This window comes from Octopus bimaculoides, chromosome 5 (genome assembly GCF_046866305.1).
Source record: "Octopus bimaculoides isolate indiv1 chromosome 5, ASM4686630v1, whole genome shotgun sequence".
NCBI lineage: Eukaryota > Metazoa > Mollusca > Cephalopoda > Octopoda > Octopodidae > Octopus > Octopus bimaculoides.
In genome coordinates this window covers 5,013,813-5,033,812 of record NC_142932.1, presented here as the reverse complement: position 1 = coordinate 5,033,812, position 20,000 = coordinate 5,013,813, and the positions used below count along the sequence as shown (strand labels likewise).

At 35.8% G+C, this 20,000-nt stretch overlaps 1 protein-coding gene across 2 annotated transcripts in view; it reads left to right on the top strand.

Moving 5' to 3' along the window:
* The window catches only part of LOC106880936 (eukaryotic translation initiation factor 4E type 3), a 57,944-nt gene that overhangs the window by 33,738 nt on the left and 4,206 nt on the right, over positions 1-20,000 (top strand). The window contains exons 6-8 of one of the 2 annotated variants that reach the window (XM_014931113.3): positions 1,995-2,150; positions 10,698-10,807; positions 14,177-20,000. The exon at positions 14,177-20,000 is cut by the window's right edge and continues 4,206 nt beyond it. In XM_014931113.3, coding sequence (XP_014786599.1) covers positions 1,995-2,150; positions 10,698-10,753 — 212 coding nt within the window. In that variant the 3' untranslated portion in view covers positions 10,754-10,807; positions 14,177-20,000. Of the gene's footprint in view, positions 1-1,994; positions 2,151-3,247; positions 5,071-10,697; positions 10,808-14,176 lie in introns of those variants that run through there. The other variant, XM_052967986.2, reaches the window with a different exon arrangement.

Below are 20,000 nucleotides of genomic sequence, written 5' to 3'. Positions count from 1 at the left end.
CATGAGATGCACCATTTTGAGCGTGGCCGTTGCCAGTACCGCCTGACTGGCTCCTGTAGGATTTTCGAGCGAGATCGTTGCCAGTGCCCCTGGACTGGCTTGTGCGGGTGGCACATAAAAGACACCATTTCGAGCGTGGCCGTTTTCGTGCGGGTGACACGTAAAAGCACCCACTACACTCTCTGAGTGGTTGGCGTTAGGAAGGGCATCCAGCTGTAGAAACTCTGCCAAATCAGACTGGAGCCTGGTGTTGCCATCCGGTTTCACCAGTCCTCAGTCAAATCGTCCAACCCATGCTAGCATGGAAAGCGGACGTTAAACGATGATGATGATGATGATGATGATATATATATATATATATTTCTATATATATATATATATATATATATATATATATATATAATATATTTCTATATTATATATATATATATATATATAATATATTTCTATATATATATATATATATATATATATATATAATATATTTCTATAATATATATATATATAGAGTTATTAATATTTCTAAGTCTCTCTAAAGGAGACTACGACAGCGGTACTGGAAATTAATAGTTATCGCCAAGCCAACATGGCAGTCCCAAAATTAGGACGAAAGCTGCCGTGAATTAGCTCCAAGAAGCCATCGCCTCTAGCTAGCTATGTGACCACCACGAAACCTGTGTCCTTTATAACCTTCGAACTATTAATTTCCAGTACCCGCTGTCGTAGTCTCCTTTAGAGAGACTTAGAAATATTAATAACTCTATTTCTGAAAACCAGTGGATAGATTCCACTGAAATTAGATAAATAACTTTCGAACAGATAGTCAGCAGCGCCGCCTGGCTAGGGCTTGGCTGCTCTGCATTGACAAGGGGCAACACCCTGAAACTAGTCTGCAGATGCCAAACCAGCAGGGGGACACTGCTGACCTCCCCTGTTCGAAGGTTATAAAGGACACAGGTTTCGTGTGGTCACATAGCTAGCTAGAGGCGATGGCTTCTGGAGCTAATTCACGGCAGCTTTCGTCCTAATTTTGGGACTGCCATGTTGGGCTTGGCGATAACTATTAATCTCCGTGTTTTTCTCCTTGTCTCCGTATTCTTTCTGTTGAAGAGCGTAGCTCGAAACGTCAAAGACTTTCCGTATTCCCGAGCGTCATACTAATATATACTTTTGTTATTTACACCACCTGTCCTCGTCTGTTGTTATTTTTTGTATATTCTCCCATATATATATATATATATATATATATATATATATATATATATATATATATATAATATATTTCTATATAATATATATATATATATATATAATATATTTCTATATAATATATAATATATATATATATACTATATTCTATATAATATATATATATAATATATATATATATATATTCTATTATCTATATAATATATATATATATAAAATATATTTCTATATAATATATATATATATAATATTATATAATATATTTCTATATAATATATATATATATATAATATATATATATATATATATATATATATTATATATATATATATATATATATATATATATATATATATATATATATATATATATATATATATATATATATATATATATATATATATATATATATATATATAATATATATATAATATATATTATATATATATATATATATATATATATATATATATATATATATAATATATATATATATATATATATATATATATATATAATATATATATATATATATATATATATATATATATATATATATATATATATATATATATATATATATATATATATTATATATATATATATATATATATATATATATATATATATATATATATATATATAATATATATATATATATATATATATATATATATATATATATATATATAATATATATATATATATATAAATATATATATATATAAAATATGTATATGCGTGCACACTCATAAAGTTCACAGTATCTATTACCTTTGTTACAGGGGATGAAATTGGAGGAGTGAGTTGTAGCATACGAGGTCGGGATGACATACTTCAAGTGTGGAATACTCAGGCTCACCTTGTTGAAAAAAGTTCATTAACCAAGAAGATTGAGTCCATGTTTCCAGGAGTTACTTTCATATCAGTATACTATAAAGGTTAGTGTCCTTGATAAAAATCATTGATTTAAAAAAAAAAAAACATTTTGTTGTAGTATGAAGTGGGGAAGGAGTAGTTCTACATAAACGTATCTTTCTCATGCAAATGCGTAGGACACTTCTCACTAGATCATGTAACTCTCTTGTATCATGTTTTCTGCTTTAAGTGTGTATACAGCTGTGTATTTTTATTATTTGAATAAAATATTGCATTTTGAAGCTGGTTAAGTTCTATTTTAGCTTTGAAATTTGAATGAGATATTTAGCGAAAATGATTAAAAAAAAAAATCTAGCTTGGAAGTACTGATCACACTGATCCTTGTGTGTACTGGAAGTACTGATCCTTCATTGATGAGGTCTAATGAAACTGAGACACATTTACATTTGTACAATCCTTTATTCCTCCCTAATCTTCCCCAATTATGTATCATCTCTATGCAAATCTACATCCTCCTATGCTAAATCTGCATAGAGACTTTGAAATCACCTTCCTTTGGGGCTGTAATATCTTGGCTCTTTCAACAGCAAAATCATTAGAACACTGTTTGTATCAAGAAAGCTCTATGGCACAACATCCATTGTAAATATTGGCAGTGCTCAACCAGTATACTTACGTTGTTGCTCCAAGAATTAGGCCTCACTATTACTGACAATCTTTCCTTACAAAAGCACATCCTTAACACATCTAGAGCTGCATCCAAAAAGACTGGCTCTTCTCTTCAGTGTCGGAAGATACTTCAGCTCTAACAATTGTTGACAAAATTCAAGTGAGACACAGAGTATTTCTTCTACATTTGACATGTACTGAACTTCATCCAGAGAAAGGTCACTTGATAGATTGGCATAAAATCACTCACAGATACACTCTATCCTCTTTCCCATAGGTGTGCTATCAGCTCCCTTTTTTATATCTATTTCAATGACCTTTGTTCCCCAGAGTTTTGCCACTTTTATTCATGCTTTCAACTGGCTCATCTTTTCTCTTTTCATTACCGTTCTTGACAACACCCTTAGTCCTACATTAACCTCTATTCCCAGTTCTTTCTTCTCAAGCAACATCTCTCTGGCTTTTTCTTGCTGCTCACATTTTTCTACAGGTGTCAATTTGCATAATTTTAAATGGAACATTAATGGTCTCAAGGAGCCTACCAAGACCATTGGCAAATCCCGTGTCTCCTGACATAACAAGTAAAAAAAAAGAAAAAAAAAAAAGAAAAAAAAAAGGAAAGTACAACAAATGTTTTGTCATTTTGTCAAAAAGAATTATGTACACTATAATGGAAATTAAAGTTCTGAAATGGACAAATATTAATTTCATTATCAGTGATTTCATTTTCATAAAACTCTTGGTAAACAAAGCTTTGTAATATAGATTTGCTTCCTGGTTGAGTCATCTCAATCTCATTTAACCTTTCTAATCAAACCTGCTGTTAGGGATAGGCTCTCTTAATCTGAACTGTCCTCGACAAACTACATGACAAGACCTTAAGCAGTGATGGTCATTTTAGAGTTACAGGAGATTTTAGTGTCTTTTCTGTGCACTCACTCAGTAGTAGCCACTTATTGTGATCATTTCTGATGTTAGTAAATGACTGGTAAATTCAAGTAGAGGATATAACAATTATTGGGAGCTTTGATTCTTATAAGTAGATGATTTTTAACTAGTCTCATATAAAGAATTTGGAATCCACTATTTTTGATAATGACCATTTGATAACACTTTATAATTATAATAAACATGCTTCGTAAAAAGCATTCATGCTGGTACCATGTCAAAAGCACTCTTGCCAGCGCTGTGCAGAAAAGAACCCCTTCAGGTGCCATGTCAAAGCACTTGTACCAGTGTTACATATGATGCACTAGTTCTATGTACAAAACACCCATGCTGGTGCCATATAAAAAGCACCCAGTACACTCTGTAAAGTGGTTGGCATTAGGAAGAGCAAAAGCAAACAATTGGAGCCTGGCAGCTCTTCGGCTGACCAACGCCTGCCAAACTGTCGAACTAATGCCGGCACAGGAAATGGACACTAAATGATGATCTTCCTATATACATACATACACCGATACTGTCAATCACCCTGACAACTTAACACATCATCATCTCATCCACCCTATTTACTAACATATGACTCCACCACTGCATCATAATTATCACCTACAACTATCACATCTGATATCTCTTTAGTTAGTGGGCTTTTTCTTTTGATCTATGTTGGCACTGATTATATGTGATTATAGTAGATGGCTTCCACTGTATGCATGTATGGGTGTACACACACACACACACACACACTCTCACTCACACACACACTCTCACACACTCACTCACTCACTCACTCACTCAAAGAATTCAGTATTGTGAGTTGAGAATCAAACATTTGGTCTATTTCTGGAAGTAGATTATGAAGAAGGATGGTATTGTGTAGGGCAGACCATTCCAACCCGCGTGGGCATGGGAAATTGTCATAAAATGGTGGTGATGGTAATCTCTCTCTCTCTCTAAGACATTTCCCAAGATGCCACTCAACAAAATTGAACCTGAAAGCATGTGGTTGGGAAGCAAACTTCTTAATCTTCACAAGTCATACCTGTGCTTTTATATATAAAATCTGTCTTGTCTCTGGGAAACTCATTCGGCTACAAAAAAAGCTGCCTTAGAAAACCTATCGAAACCAACAATGCACATAAAATGATAATAATATATAAAATTTCTAAGTAAACCAAATGTTTGATTCTTTAATTGCAATGCTGCTCATGGTATCATTCTATCTCTTTAACTTCAGGTTTTCAACTCCTACGTTGCTTTATATCAAAACAAAATATTTCTTTCATATACCAAATGTTTAAATTTTTGTTTTACTTTATGATGCATTTTGTGATTATCATTAACATCTAATCTAAATTAAGTCGCCTCATTTGCACTGCTTCAAGCTTTTACTGTTTAAATTTGACAGCTAGTTCTAACTCATTAAGCTGCTGACATCAATAATTTCACTGTTGATGACTTTTGGTAGTATCTCTTAAAATACTTTACTGCTGATATTATGTTATATCTTTAGCTAATCTTTTCTGAATTACAAACATCCACACAGCTGGTGCTTAACTCTGGTTTCCATAGCATTGATGAAATGAGTGCTGAAGTAAAATCTATCCACTGGTCTAATGATGTACAAGGAAATGACCTCATTGCTGTGAACTGTAGAGTTACTGCTACTGTTTGTGCCAGTATCTTGTAATGATACCTACTGAGACCAAGATTATCTCAGTTAGTCATGGGCTACCTGTGGTACACAGGAATTTCTGAATGGCACATCTAACAAAAAAATTGCCATCACATTTTTTTTTAGCACACTAGTGCCACGTTAAAAGTGCTTGTGCCAGTGCTATGTTAAAAGCACCCAGCATAAACTGTAAAGTGGTTGGTGTTAGGAAGGGCATCCAGTTGTAGAAACCAAGCCAAATTAGCTATCCAACCCATACCAGCATGGATAACAGATGTCAAAAGATGATGATGTGGCTTTCCTAATGAGCCATGTCCCATGTAAACTGCTTCCTGAAATAGGTTGTCCCTGCCTGCTCTAACCTGTTGGGGGCTATGACAGGATACAAACTATTTTCTGCACCACTTCAGTTAGGTGTCCAGTATTGTATTGACTTATCCTCTTGCTATGCTTAATTACTCATTATTAGCTTCTATGTAGACATTTGATCAATTAAAAATAGCAGCCAAATATTCCTAAAAATCACATCCTACCATTTTGAGTCATGGGTATGGATGTCTATTTATGTAGTTTGCTTCATAGTTAGATGATTTCTGGTTCAATTCCACTGCATGACAATGTGGGCAAGTGTTTTATCCCATAACCTCAGATTGACCAAAGCCTTCTGAGTGAAATTTGGTTGACAGAAACTATATGGAAGTCTGAGGAATCATTCTTATCCTTGATCAGTTGCATGTTTTAACACCCCTACCTGGGCTCATGAGTGCTTTTAGGGGAATCCAAAATATTGCAAATATTCAAATTGGGTTTCTGGTCTGAGAGCAACCCTTTCCTGTCAGTCTGAGAGTCCCTGGAAAAGAGTCATGAACACTGACACATCTCTTCCGACTACGCAGTTAATACATACATGCACACACAGACACAGACAGACAATGTTCTAGATGCTCTGTCTGAAATACAAGAAAGGGTGGTCACAGTTGGAACATCAGTGATAATAGGATACCTTGTTCAGGGCAGACTTGGGCTTAAACACCAGTGATTGTGTTTTTTATGTTCTGAATTCAAATACCACTGTGCTTGACTTTATCTTTCTTCCTTTTGGGGGTCAATAAAATAAATAATGTTTGTTTGTGTGTCTATGTTATGATAAATAACTCAAATTCTTCTGAGATTTTTAAAGCAAAGACATTTATTTTTATCGTTAAAAAAATGTTCCTGTTGCTACCACCATCAACACGATGTTTGCACCAACATAACTTGAAGCTTTTTGTTGTTGGACTAGGTTTGATAGTCGTTGCTGGTGTGAATTTCTTGATGTAAGCTGTTTATGGTATGCTGCTGCTACTATCATCTGCTATTTTTGTGTTGTATCAGTTATTTCTTTACTACCCACAAGGGGCTACATGCAGAGGGGACAAACAAGGACAGACAAAGGAATTAAGTCGATTACATCGACTCCAGTGCGTAACTGGTACTTATTTAATCGACCCCGAAAGGATGAAAGGCAAAGTCAACCTTGGCGGAATTTGAACTCAGAACGTAGCGGCAGACGAAATACCGCTAAGCATTTTGCCCAGCAGGCTAACGTTTCTGCCAGCTCGCCGCCTGTGTTGTATCAGTGCTCCCAATTTGCTGCTGGTTCACTGCTTCTGTCTACTATGTCTCTTCTGTTGTCTGCTGCCTCTAGGTTTTTTTGTAGTGGCTAAAATGTGGTGGTCTTAGTCAGAAAAAGTGCACCAAAGATGAAATTCTTATTAGATCTGGTTCCACATGAAGTCTTTAATGGTCATATTATTTTTATAATAGTAATACTTTAGGGAACATGGTCATGTTTTTTAATTGGTTTTTTTTTTTTTGCATCAGATGTAGTGATCTGGGTTGATTCCTAATTTTTGCAATTGCTAAATATTTCCCCCATTCAGAATTTTTATTGAAATTCAGAGTTTCTCTTTGCAAGTTGGTTTTCAAGACTCTGTGATCTTCAGGTGAGAACTGTTATAATTTGGTACTGGTGGTGTACTTCTTTCCTTTGGTGTGTGTGTGTGTGTGTGTGTGAACTATTGCTTGTATTTGTTTATTGATTGGGTGCTGTTTTTCTGACCCCTTCATTGGTTGTTTACTTTATTTTTGTGTGAAGTCTACTTCTTGTCATCTTCATCATCGTTTAACGTCTGCTTTCCATGCTGGCATGGGTTGGACGGTTTGAGTGAGGGCTGGCAAGCCAGAAGGCTGCACCAGACTTAATCCAATCTGGCAAAGTTTCTACAGCTGGATGTCCTTCCTAAAGCCAACCACTCCAAGAATGTAGTGGGTGCTTTTTATGTGCCACCAGCATGAGGGCCAGTCAGGCGTTACTGGCATCAACCACGTTTCAATGGTGCTTTTTACGTGCCACTGGCATGGGAGCCAGTCAGGTGACACTCGCATCGACCATGCTCGAATGGCACTTTTTACGTGCCACTGGCAGTACTGTCATTGGCCATGACAACAATTTTACTTGCCTCAACAGGTCTTCGCAAGCACAATTTATTGCCCATTGATTGAAGGGTACTGTTAAATGGGCTGGTTATGCTGCACTGGCATAGGCCATGGGTTATGGTCTCACTTGGCTTGCCAGGTCTTCTCAAGCACAGCATATCTCGAAAAGTCTTGTCATTGCCTCAACGAGGCCTAAAGTTTAAGGGTCGTGCTTCACCACTTCATCCCAGGTCTTCCTGGGTCTACCTCTTCCACACGTTCCCTCTACTGCTAGGGTGTGACACTTTTGCACACAGTTGTCCTCATCCATATGCAACACATGACCATACCAGTGCAGTTGACTCTCTTGCACACCACATCTGATGCTTCTTATGTCCAACTTTTCTCTCAGGGTGCTTACACTCTGTCGTGTATGCACACTGACATTACACATCCAGTGGAGCATACTAGCTTCATTCCTTGCTAGCTTACGCATGTCCTCAGCAATCACAGCCCATGTTTCACTGACATGCAGCAAGGCTGTTTGCACACGTGTCATACATTCTACCTTTTACTCTGAGCGAGAGGCCCTTTGTCACCAGCAGAGGTAGGAGCTCTCTGAACTTTGCCCAGGCAATTCTTATTCTAGCAGCTACACTCTCAGAGCATCTACCCCTACTACTGACTTGGTCACCTAGGTAACGGAAGCTCTCGACTACTTGTAGTTTTTCCCCTTGGAATGTGACAGAAGCTGTTCTCTGCACATTTTCAGTATTTATTGCCCCTAAGCATTTGTCACACACAAAAACATATCTTCCCAGTTAGTCTTCCTTTGATATTGCTGCACCTCTTATGTGTCCATAGCTTACACCAGGTACATTTTATGACCTTTTCTACAGATCGAGCAGGGCCATCTACTTGAAGGGATTTGTAGTTTGTCTGCCTTCCTACTTATTAAGACTTTGGTTTTTGTTAGATTGACTCTAAGGCCCTTCGATTCTAGACCTTGCTTCCACATCTGAAACTTCTCCTCTAGTTCTGATAGTGACTCAGCTATTAGAGCAAGATCATCAGCATAGAGAGGTTCCAAGGGGCATCCTGTCTTGAATTTCTCTGTCATTGCCTGGAGGACTATGATGAATAAGAGGAGGCTTCGGACTGATCCTTGGTGGACCCCTACCTCTACCTGGAATTCTTCACTACTCATTGCCAACCCTCACCTTACTGACAGCATCCCTGTACATGGCTCACACAGCTCTCACTAACCACTCATCTATCCCTAGTTTCCTCATTGACCACCAGATAAGGGATGGGGGGACCCTATCAAAGGCTTTCTCCATGTCAATGAAAGCCAGGTACAGAAGTTTATCTTTGGCTAGGTATTTCTCCTGCAGCTGTCTTACCAGAAATATAGCATCAGTGGTGCTTTTCCCTGGAACAAACCCAAACTGCATCTCATCTAAGCTGACTCTCTCCCTAATTAGTTGAGCTAAGACCCTCTCTGTGACTTTCATTACCTGATCCAACAACTTGGTACCTCTTGTATTTCTTGTAATTGTTGATAGAGGTGTAGTCTTGTGCTTGTGTTTGTTCAATGGTTTGCACTTTGTGCTTCTTAATGGGGTGTTTTTTACCCATTGGTTGTTTGGTTTATTTTTTGAGATGTGGTGTTTGTATTTTTTGTAATTGTAAGCAGGAAGGTATTTAATTAGTTTGTTTAGGATTTGTTCCTGAGTTGGTGATGGGGTGTATGTTTTTCTTTGAGTGTGTGAGTAAGGTGATAAATGTTGTTTTCAGAAAGGTTATTTATGACAGGGTTAGCTGTAAAAGTAATTGCCAATAGCTACGTCTCTGATAAATGGTGCTTTCAAGACTGAGTAATATTTGAGGGATTGTTCTATCAATAAAAACGTTTTTGTTTGTTTGTTTGTTTGTTGGCAATGAAATTTTGTTTTCATGTTCTTAAAAAGATGTATGTGGTTGTTTAAATTTCCTTACAGTTTTCTGTTTGATTTTTTTTTTTAAGGAAAAATGTAGGTTATGTGTGTGTGAGAGTTTGTGGTCATTTGATTTTGGTCTGTTTTGTGCATGGCTGGGATGGGGGTTTGTTATGTTGCCTGTGGTCATAGAACATTTAAATAATATACTTGTGTGCATGTGCATGCACACACACACACACACACACACATACGTATGTATGTATGTGGAGGTATGGCTGTGTGGTTAAGAAATTTGCTTCTCAGCCACATGGTTTTAGGTCTAGTCTCATTCCATGGTACCTTGGGCAAATGTCTTCTACTTTAGTTTCCGGCTGACCAAAACCTTGTAAGTGAATTTGGTAGACAAAAACTGAAAGTAGCCCATCACACACACACACACACACACACACACACACACACACACACACACACACACTTTCACGTGTGTGTGTGTGTTTGTTTGTGTCTCCTTGTCTTGACATTGTCTGATAGTTGTAAATAAGTGTCACCACCATAGAAGTACTGTCCTTCATTGCTGTGTCCTTCATTATCCTTCAATGCTGCGCAGGAAAAATGTGTTGAACTACAAACAATATTTTTTGTTGGCAATTACCTTTCAACAAATTGTCTGCTTGCTTCGTGCTTTTGAATCTAAGTGGAATGAGAATCTTTTACTTGAGGAAACAGGTGAGGGTTAACTACAGGGAAGGTATACAGCTGTAAAAAGACAATGCTTCAATAATGTGTACATGTCTAACCCATGGAAGTGTAGGGAAAAATGGATATAAAATGTGAATGAAAAATTATAAATTTTATCAATCTGAAATTTTAGACTGAAAAATATTTTGAATTAAAATTCTCAAACAGTATTTGTTTTATTATTTCAGCCTTTGCTACACATGAAGCATTTGAAGGAGTTAAGGATGCTGTAGGAGTTGTCTAAAATATACATTCACTTGGTTTTGAAGTTGGCATAATTGTTTTCCATATCGAGAAGGTAACCAACCTGTTTTTAACTACACACACACATGCATAAATGTAAATAGCTGATAGGTTTAGACTTGATAACACTCATTTGCAAAGTCTTATATATAGAATAAATAAAAGAAAAATCTCATTTCACCATATTAAGCTCATGTGCAGTTAACGATAAGCCTGAAAGGCAGTTGAACTGATGTTATTACAAGAAATATGGCACAAGTAAATCCAGAGACCTAGTCTGCATTGATATATCAATATTAGTAACAAACATATCGGTAGTACAAATGTGTCTCAGTTCTGTGTTTAATGCATACTTTGCATGAAAAATCTTGATTGTGTGATATCCACAATATTGACTTTACAGAAGTGTACATTTAAAGCTCAGACTGATAAAGTTTGAAGACCCAATGGCATAGTGTAAGGTGAGCAGACTGCACAAGGGGGTCTGCTTACCTTTGAGGGATGAGGCAAATATGTTAAAGGTATATTATGTTTAAGGAAGTGGGTGGCCTGAAACCATGCTATGTCACTGCAGAGGTCACTTCTGAATTCGAGTTTTGTTTTGTATGCCTGAAATTTTACCATGTGTTATATACAGCAATTATGATAATCGACTAAATGCTTTTTCCCTACATCATATACAAAAAAAAAAAAAAAATCAGTGTATATCATATATGAGATGCTTTTTCCTGGATATCATTGACTGTAATTACAGGTGCACATTATGTGTATATTGCATGTGGACACAACACTTTAGAATTGTTGTTGGGTAGAAATGCTAGGTCACTGGATTTTCATGCTTTACTGAAGTCACATCCAACTGTGGTAACTGACTGTCTTTCATCCATCCAGGGTCAATAAAACAACACTGATATATTAGGTTCAATCAATTGTACAATTTCTTCCTTGAGAAATCAATATCTTGAATGTGTTTGTAGGGCAACAAGAACACCAGATTAAATTCATTAGCATCTTCAACTGTTTATTCCTTTATAGGGTAAGCTCAAATATTGACCTTGTTTTTCACTGCGTCATGGGTGACTGAGTAAATGCTTATAGGGTTGCTAGATCAATTTCATAAAAAGTAGCACAAGATTTTCAAAAATGAGTGAATAGTGATATAGAATAATCTAAAATGAAAATTTTGCCAGTGAATAATTTAGGAATTTCCTGTAGATCAGTTCATATATATATATGTATATCCATTGGCACTCCATCGCTTACGATGTTGAGGGTTCCAGTTGATCCGATCAATGGAACAGCCTGCTCATGAAATTAACGTGCAAGTGGCTGAGCACTCCACAGACACTTGTACCCTTAATGCAGTTCTCGGGGATATTCAGCGTGACACAGTGTGACAAGGCTGACCCTTTGAATTACAGGCACAACAGAAACAGGAAGTAAGAGTGAGAGAAAGTTGTGGTGGAAGAGTACAGCAGGGTTCACCACCATCCCCTGCCGGAGCCATGTGGAGCTTTAGGTGTTTTCGCTCAATAAACACTCACAACGCCCGGTCTGGGAATCGAAACTGTGATCCTATGACTGCGAGTCTGCTGCCCTAACCACTGGGCCATTGTGCCTCCACGTATGTATATATATATATATATATATATATATATATATATATACATATATATATACATATATATATACATATATATATACATATACATATATATATATATATATATATACATATACATATATATATATATATATATATATACATATACATATATATATATATATATATATATATATATATATATATATATATATATATATATATATACATATATATACATATACATATACATATATATATATATATATATATGTATATGTATATATATATATATATATATATATATGTATATGTATATATATATATATATATATATGTATATGTATATGTATATATATATATATATATATATATATATATATATATATATATATACATATACATATATATATATATATATATATATATATATATATATATATATATAAACACACACACACACTCTGTCTAGTTTCTGTGATTGAAGAGGAGATAACCACTTTGAAATGCTTTTCTGTTCTTTCTTCATGTCTTGGTGGGTAGTGTTTAGCATATATGGACTGGTAATAATCTTGTATTTATACACAACACTGCCTAGCACTGCTACTCTGTAATAATTGGCTGCAGGCTGGTTTTAATCATTTAGTTGATTCTTACCTTTTAAAAACTAAAATCTTTAAGTCATCTTAGCTGACAAAAAAAAAAAAAAATGGAAATAAAAAGTAGCACGCAGTTTCATAATCTGTCGCTTGTATACCACTGCAGCACCCTGCTGTGCTAATAAATATTGTGCTAATAAAGTTGGCTTTGTTGACTGTCATGGATGAGTAATCTATGCCTTGTATTCCTGAAGTGGAATGCAAGAAATGTCTGGTTGCCAAACCTAGACCTACATATTTTCACTCACTCATTCTCTGTCTCTCTCATTTTTGTAATGATGTGACAGTTTAGTTGAATATTACATGTCCTGCAGCACAGTGATCTGTCAATGTCTATCATCTTTGGTTTCTTTGTGTGATTATTGTAGGGTGCCAAAGGAAAAGAGGTTGCTTGCTGCTTGCTCAACCTACCTTCATTTCTTGGAGGTAGAGGACAACGGATTGTCTCACGTAATCCTCTCATAGTGCAATGTAACCAATTAAGAGTGGGGCAGTGGGATAGCATGAGTTCTCAGTATTTGGTGGGGTGGGGGTCACTAACGTAGCTAGAGGGGGCAGAGGGGCAGTCCATCCCAGGTGGCACTTATATGGGGGCACCACTTTTGGGTCTACTGTAGGCAATATGTATTTTTTATGGGGGCCCAGGGGTGGCAAACTGAAGGGCCGCCCTGGGCAGCACATACTCTAGCTATGCTAGTGGGTGTGGTGTGGCTTTCTGATACTCAGTCTTCCACCATCTTCTATAATGCATTGTGACCACAGTCCAGTTGTTCAGCAAGTTCACAGAGTGTGATTCAGCTACCTGTGCAGATCATTTTGTCCTTTAGCTGGCAATTTGTGTCAGTGATAACAATTGAAGGCTTGCATGGTTTGTCTTCAATGCTGGCTTCCCCTTCTGTAAATTTCTTCATTCATCTGCACATATTGCCTTTGTTTCAATTAATTTTGAAACGGGAATTTAGTTTCATAGAATGAGGGGCAATTTCAGGTGGGTTCATATGAAAAAGGAATTTATTGGAATTCAATTCACATTAACATCCACCATCCCTTATATCCCTTGCAGAATTTGAATTTGTATTTAGTGAAAAGAAATTTAATATTTTGAAAATTACTTTTAAAATATGTGTAAATTCTTTACATTACTGTTTTGTTTATTTTTCAGGTCTCTGTCTTGTGAAAAAAAAAAAAAAACCTGAAAAAAAATGTCACCTATGAATGCCAATACCAACCTGTGAGCCGATTGTCTGCAATATTTAAGTATCTCACTTCTATCTCTTCTAAAGCAGTTTTTTGTTTTCATTTCAAAAGCAATAAAACTGACTTTTTTTTTTAATAATTTTAATTTTAGTCTGGAATGGGAAATTTTTTATTTAACTAAATGAGTTAGGTTGGTGATGGTGGTGTGGGCTTATAAAAGTATTTTAAAATCTGTAATTGAAATTCTAACTCAAACTGAAATTTAATAATAGTTTCAAATTTTGGCTCAAGGCCAGTAAGTTCAGGGGAAAGTATAAGTTAATTACATCTACACCAGTGTTCAACTGGTGCTTATTTCATTGACCCTGACCGGATGAAAAAGGTAAAGTTGACTTCAGTAGAATCTGAACTCAAAACATGAAGATGGATGAAATGGCACTAAGCATTTTGCCCAGCATGCTAACAGTTCTGCCAGCTTGCTTCCATAATTTCAGTTTAAGCATAAATCCATAAATTTTTGGGAATAGGAATTGTCACTTCCATTGATTCCAGCACTCAACTGGTTCTTTACATTATCAGCCCCAGAAGGGTGATGTTGAGTTTGGCCAGATTTGGATGCAGAATGTAAAGAGCTGGGATAAATACTGCTCTAATGATTCTGCTAATCCATGTCACTCGATAATAATTCTGAGTTAGATACAAGGCCAGCACTTTTGAGGGAGGGGCTAGTTGATTACATCAGTTCCAATATTTAACTAGTACTATATTCTATCAACACTAAAAGAATTAAAAGTAAAGTTAGTTTCAGCAGGATTTGAACTCAGAACATATAAAGCTGCAAGAAATATTTTTGTCAGGTATTTTGCTGAATCTCTAATGATTCTGGTTACTCACTATATGAATATAGCAACTACCACTATTACTACTACTACTACTACTACTACTACTACTACTACTACTACTACTACTACTACTACTACTACTACTACTACTAATTTAAATGATAGCATACTTTTTAGGAAAGGCATAATCAATTCAGTCAATTGTTACATTTAAGGGATACTTATTTCATCAGTCTTAAGAGAAATAATGAAACTACAAATTTGATACTCGTTATTAATCATTAGATCATCAGATGAAATGCTTTGTGATATTTCTTCCATCTCTTTATGGTTTGAGTTCAAATTCCTCAGAGGTTGACTTTGCCTTTCATCCTTTTGGGGTTGATAAAATAAGTCCCAGGTTAGCCCTGGAGTCATTGTAATCAATTAACCCCTTACCCCACAATTTCAGGCCTTCTGCCTATAGTAGAAAGGATTATTATTTAAGGTGGTGAGTTGGCAGAATTGTTACCATTCTGAACAAAGGCGTAGGAGTGGCTGTGTGGTAAGTAGTTTGCTTATGAACCACATGTTTCCGGGTTCAGTCCCACTGCGTGGCACCTTGGGCAAGTGTCTTCTACTATAGCCTCGGGCCTGATTAAAGCCTTATGAGTGGATTTGGTAGACGGAAACTGAAAGAAGCCTGTCGTATATATATATATATATATATATATATATATATATATATATATATATATATGTATGTGTGTGTGTGTGTGTGTGTGTATATGTTTGTGTATCGGTGTTTGTCCCCCCAACATCACTTGACAACCGATGCTGGTGTGTTTACATCCCCGTAACTTAGTGGTTCGGCAAAAGAGACCGATAGAGTAAGTACTAGGCTTACAAAGAATAAGTCCTGGGGTCGATTTGCTCGACTAAAGGCACTGCTCCAGCATGGCCACAGTCAAATGACTGAAACAAGTAAAAGAGTAAAGAGTAAAGTGCTTGCAGCATTTCATCCAGCTCTGATTTCAATGCTGCTGAGGTTGATAATTGATTTCCTCTCTCCTCAAAATCACTATCCTCGTGCCAAAATTAAAAATTATTATTTAACGAGTGAGCTGACAGAATCGTTATTGTCCAGGACGGAATGCTTAGTGACATTCGATCCAGCTTTTTCCCTATTCTGATTTCAAATAACACCAAGAGTCGACTTTGTGTTTCATCTTTTTAGGATCTAAAAAATTTGTACCAGTTAAGCACTTTGCCTTGCCCACCCCTCAAAAATGCTGTCTTTGTGTCAAAATTGGAAAGAGTTATTATTATAAGGTGGCAAGGGGGTTATATTGTTTGAGCATCATAAAAAAAAAAAAATTCCTAGTATTTCTTTTATATGTTTACATTTTGAGTTCAAATCCTTTGACTTTCATCAAGTAATGGGGTCAGTGATGTTGACTAAACCTCTCCCCTCGAATTTTCCAACCATGTGCCTAAATCAGAAGTCATTACTATTAGTATTATTATTATTATTATTATTATTATTATTAATGTGGCAAGCAGGCAGAATTGTTAGCATGCCAGGCAAAATGCTTGTGGCATTTCATCTGTTTTTGTGTTCTGAGTTCAAATTCCACCAAGGTCGACTTTACCTTTCATCCTTTTGGGGTTGATAAATTAAGTACCAGTGAAACACTGGAGTCAATGTAATCAACTAGTCCCCTCCCCCACCAAATTTCAGGCCTTGTGCCTTTAGTAGAAAGGACTATTATTATTATTATTATTATCATTATCATCATCATTATTATTATTATCATCATCATCATCATCATCATTATTATTATCATCATCATCATCATCATCATCATCATCATCATCATCATCATCATTATTATTATTATTATTATTATTATTATTATTATTATTATTATTATTATTATTATTATTATTATTATTATTATTATTATTATTATTATTATTATTATTATTATTATTATTATTATTATTATTATTATTATTATTATTATTATTATTATTATTATTATTATTATTATTATTATTATTATTAAGGCAGTGAGCTGCTAGAGTTGTAAGCATGGTAGCAGCATTTCACCCATCTTCACATTCTGAGTTCAAATTCTGCCAAGTCCGCCATTCTTTTTTATCCTTTTGGAGTTGATATAATTGGCTTAAACCCTCCCCTGAAATTGTTGTCTTTGTGCCAAAATTTAAAATAATAATAATTATTATTATTATTATTATTATTATTATTATTGTTCAGTAGTTTTATTTTTATAACGTGCTTTCACTTCACTACCGAGCGCAGCTCTGTGCGCCTTGGGTATGTGCTGTGGTTTGCTGTGGTGCTCTTATGTTTACTGTATTGAAAGTGTTTTGCGTAGAATGTGTGCAGTACCCAGTAGTGCAATTTTCTGTATGTTATATATATTTGTAAGTCCTGGTGTTTTTGTTATGTATTTGTCTGCATATTGTTTTATTATACCTAAGGCACCTACTATGATAGGAATTGTTTCTGTTTTTAGATTCCACATTCGAGTTATCTCTATTTCCAGGTCTTTGTATTTTGAAAGTTTTTCCATTTCTTTTAGAGAAACGTTGTCATCTGCTGGTATTGATACATCAATTAGAAAGCATTTTTTTTCTTCATGATCTTTGACAACTATATCTGGTCTATTTGTCTTAATTTCTCTATCTGTGTGTATTGGCATATCCCAGAGTACGGTTGCTTTCTCGTTTTTTGTGACCTTTTCTGGCATGTGTTTATACCATCTTTTTTCTGTTGTTATTCCATAGTGTTGGCATAGCTTCCAGTGTATATAGGTCCCAGCTCTGTCGTGTCTGTGAATATATTCCTTCTTAGCCAGGACTGGGCAGCCAGAGATAATATGATTTATTGTTTCTTGTCCATCTCCACATATTCTACAGTTACTTGTTATATTTCTTTTCATTATGTGTTTTCGGTAATTTCTGGTGGGGAGGCTTTGGTCTTGTGCAGCAATTAAAAATCCTTCAGTCTCTGCTTTGAGTCCTGAGCTTCTCAGCCATTGCTGGGATTTTTCTCTGTCTATTTCTTTCGCATTTAGTTTAGCCCAGTATTTACCATGTAGGGGCTTTTCTTGCCATCGTTTTATCATGGTCCGTTGCTGTTCTAGTTTTAGTTTGGATTTCATTTGTTTTATAGCTTTTGTTGTTTCTTCTTCTTCTTCTTCTTCGTATTTGTTAGGTAGATTGATTTCTTGTTTGTATTTGTCAGCTTCCTTAAATACTGAAAACAGTTTTTTGTTTTGCTCGTGTTTTGTGGCTATTTGTATTAGTTTCCCTTGCTTCTGGAGTAGGTATTTTTGTAGTCCTATGGTGGTTATTTTATAATAGTTTTCTAGCTGTATAAGACCCCTGCCACCTTCTGTGCGTTGTATATATAGCCTTTCTATGTCAGATTTTGGGTGGTGCATCCTATATCCTGTCATTATTTTTCTTGTTTTCCTGTCTATTTTACATAGTTCGTTTAGTGTCCAGTTAAGGATGTTGTAGCTGTAGCTTATAACTGGGACAGCTAAAGTGTTGATACCCATTATCTTGTTTTTAGCATTGAGCTCTGTTTTTAGTATTGATCTAACTCATCTATAGTACTCTTTCTTTATTTTTTCTTTCATTTGTGTATGTTGTATCCTATCTAGTTCATTGACTCCTAAATACTTATATGGTTGGCTTTCGTCTAGTTCTCTTATTTCATTGGCTTTATCTAGTGTTATATTGCTGCTTTTAACTAATTTTCCTCTTTTCAGGGTTGCTTTGGCACATTTTTCTAATCCGAATTTCATATCTATTTCCTTGGTAAAGTCGTGTACTGTCTGTAGTAATGTTTCTAGCTCTTTGTCGTTTTTAGCATATAATTTTAGGTCATCCATATATAGAAGGTGGCTGACTGTTTTTCCGTAGCATTTATAACCACATCCAGTTCTATTTAGCAATTCTGTTAAAGGTGTGAGTGCCAGACAGAACAGGAGTGGAGAGAGCGTATCTCCCTGGAATATTCCTCTTCTAATGGGGATGGCTTTCGTTTTCACAAGTCCCTCTTTTGTTTGGAGCTGTAGCACTGTCTGCCATTTGTTCATTGAGTGCCTAATGTATTATATAATAATTGGTGCCACCTTGTTTATGGCTAGCGTTTCCAGAATCCACGTCTGGGGAACACTGTCGAAGGCCTTTTGGTAGTCCACCCAGGCCATACTGAGGCCTTTCTTCTTTCTGCGGCTGTCTTCAGTTATGGCTTTATTGATCAATAATTGATCTTTACAGCCATATGAGCCCTTGCAGCATCCCTTCTGCTCTTCTGGAAACAGGTTGTTATTTTCCAGGTGTTTACTCACTCTCTGCGATATTATTGCAGTAAAAGCTTTGTAGATCGTAAGGAGACAGGTTATAGGTCTATAGTTTTGTGGTTTCTCCGTTTCCGTGGATTTGGGGATTAAGATGGTTTTCCCTTTTGTGAGCCATTCAGGCATTGTCTCTGGCTCTGCTACTTTGTTGTTAAAGTTTTCTGCCAGCTTTTTATGCATTCCTGGCAGGTGTTTTAACCAGAAATTGGGGATCTTGTCGTGTCCAGGTGCCTTCCAGTTGCTTAGTCTTTGCAGTGTCTGGGTGACCTCTTCAGTTGTTATAGGGGCCCAGAGTTGCTCAGGTGCTAAGTTCGTTGTTTTAATGGTCCTTTTCTGGGGTTGTTGCTTCACCGACCATATTTGTTTCCAGAATTTCTCTAGTTCTTCTGCTGTTGGTGCTGCAGTAATGTCTATTTTATTTTTACCCAGTTCTTGGTAGAATTTTTTGGGGTTGGATTTGAACTGTTTGTTTTGTTCAAAGAAACGTTGGCGTTTCTCATACCGGCGGATCCTTTGTGCTTTGGCAAGGATGTCTTGCTTTAGTTTTTCTTTTGCCTCAGGTAAGTCT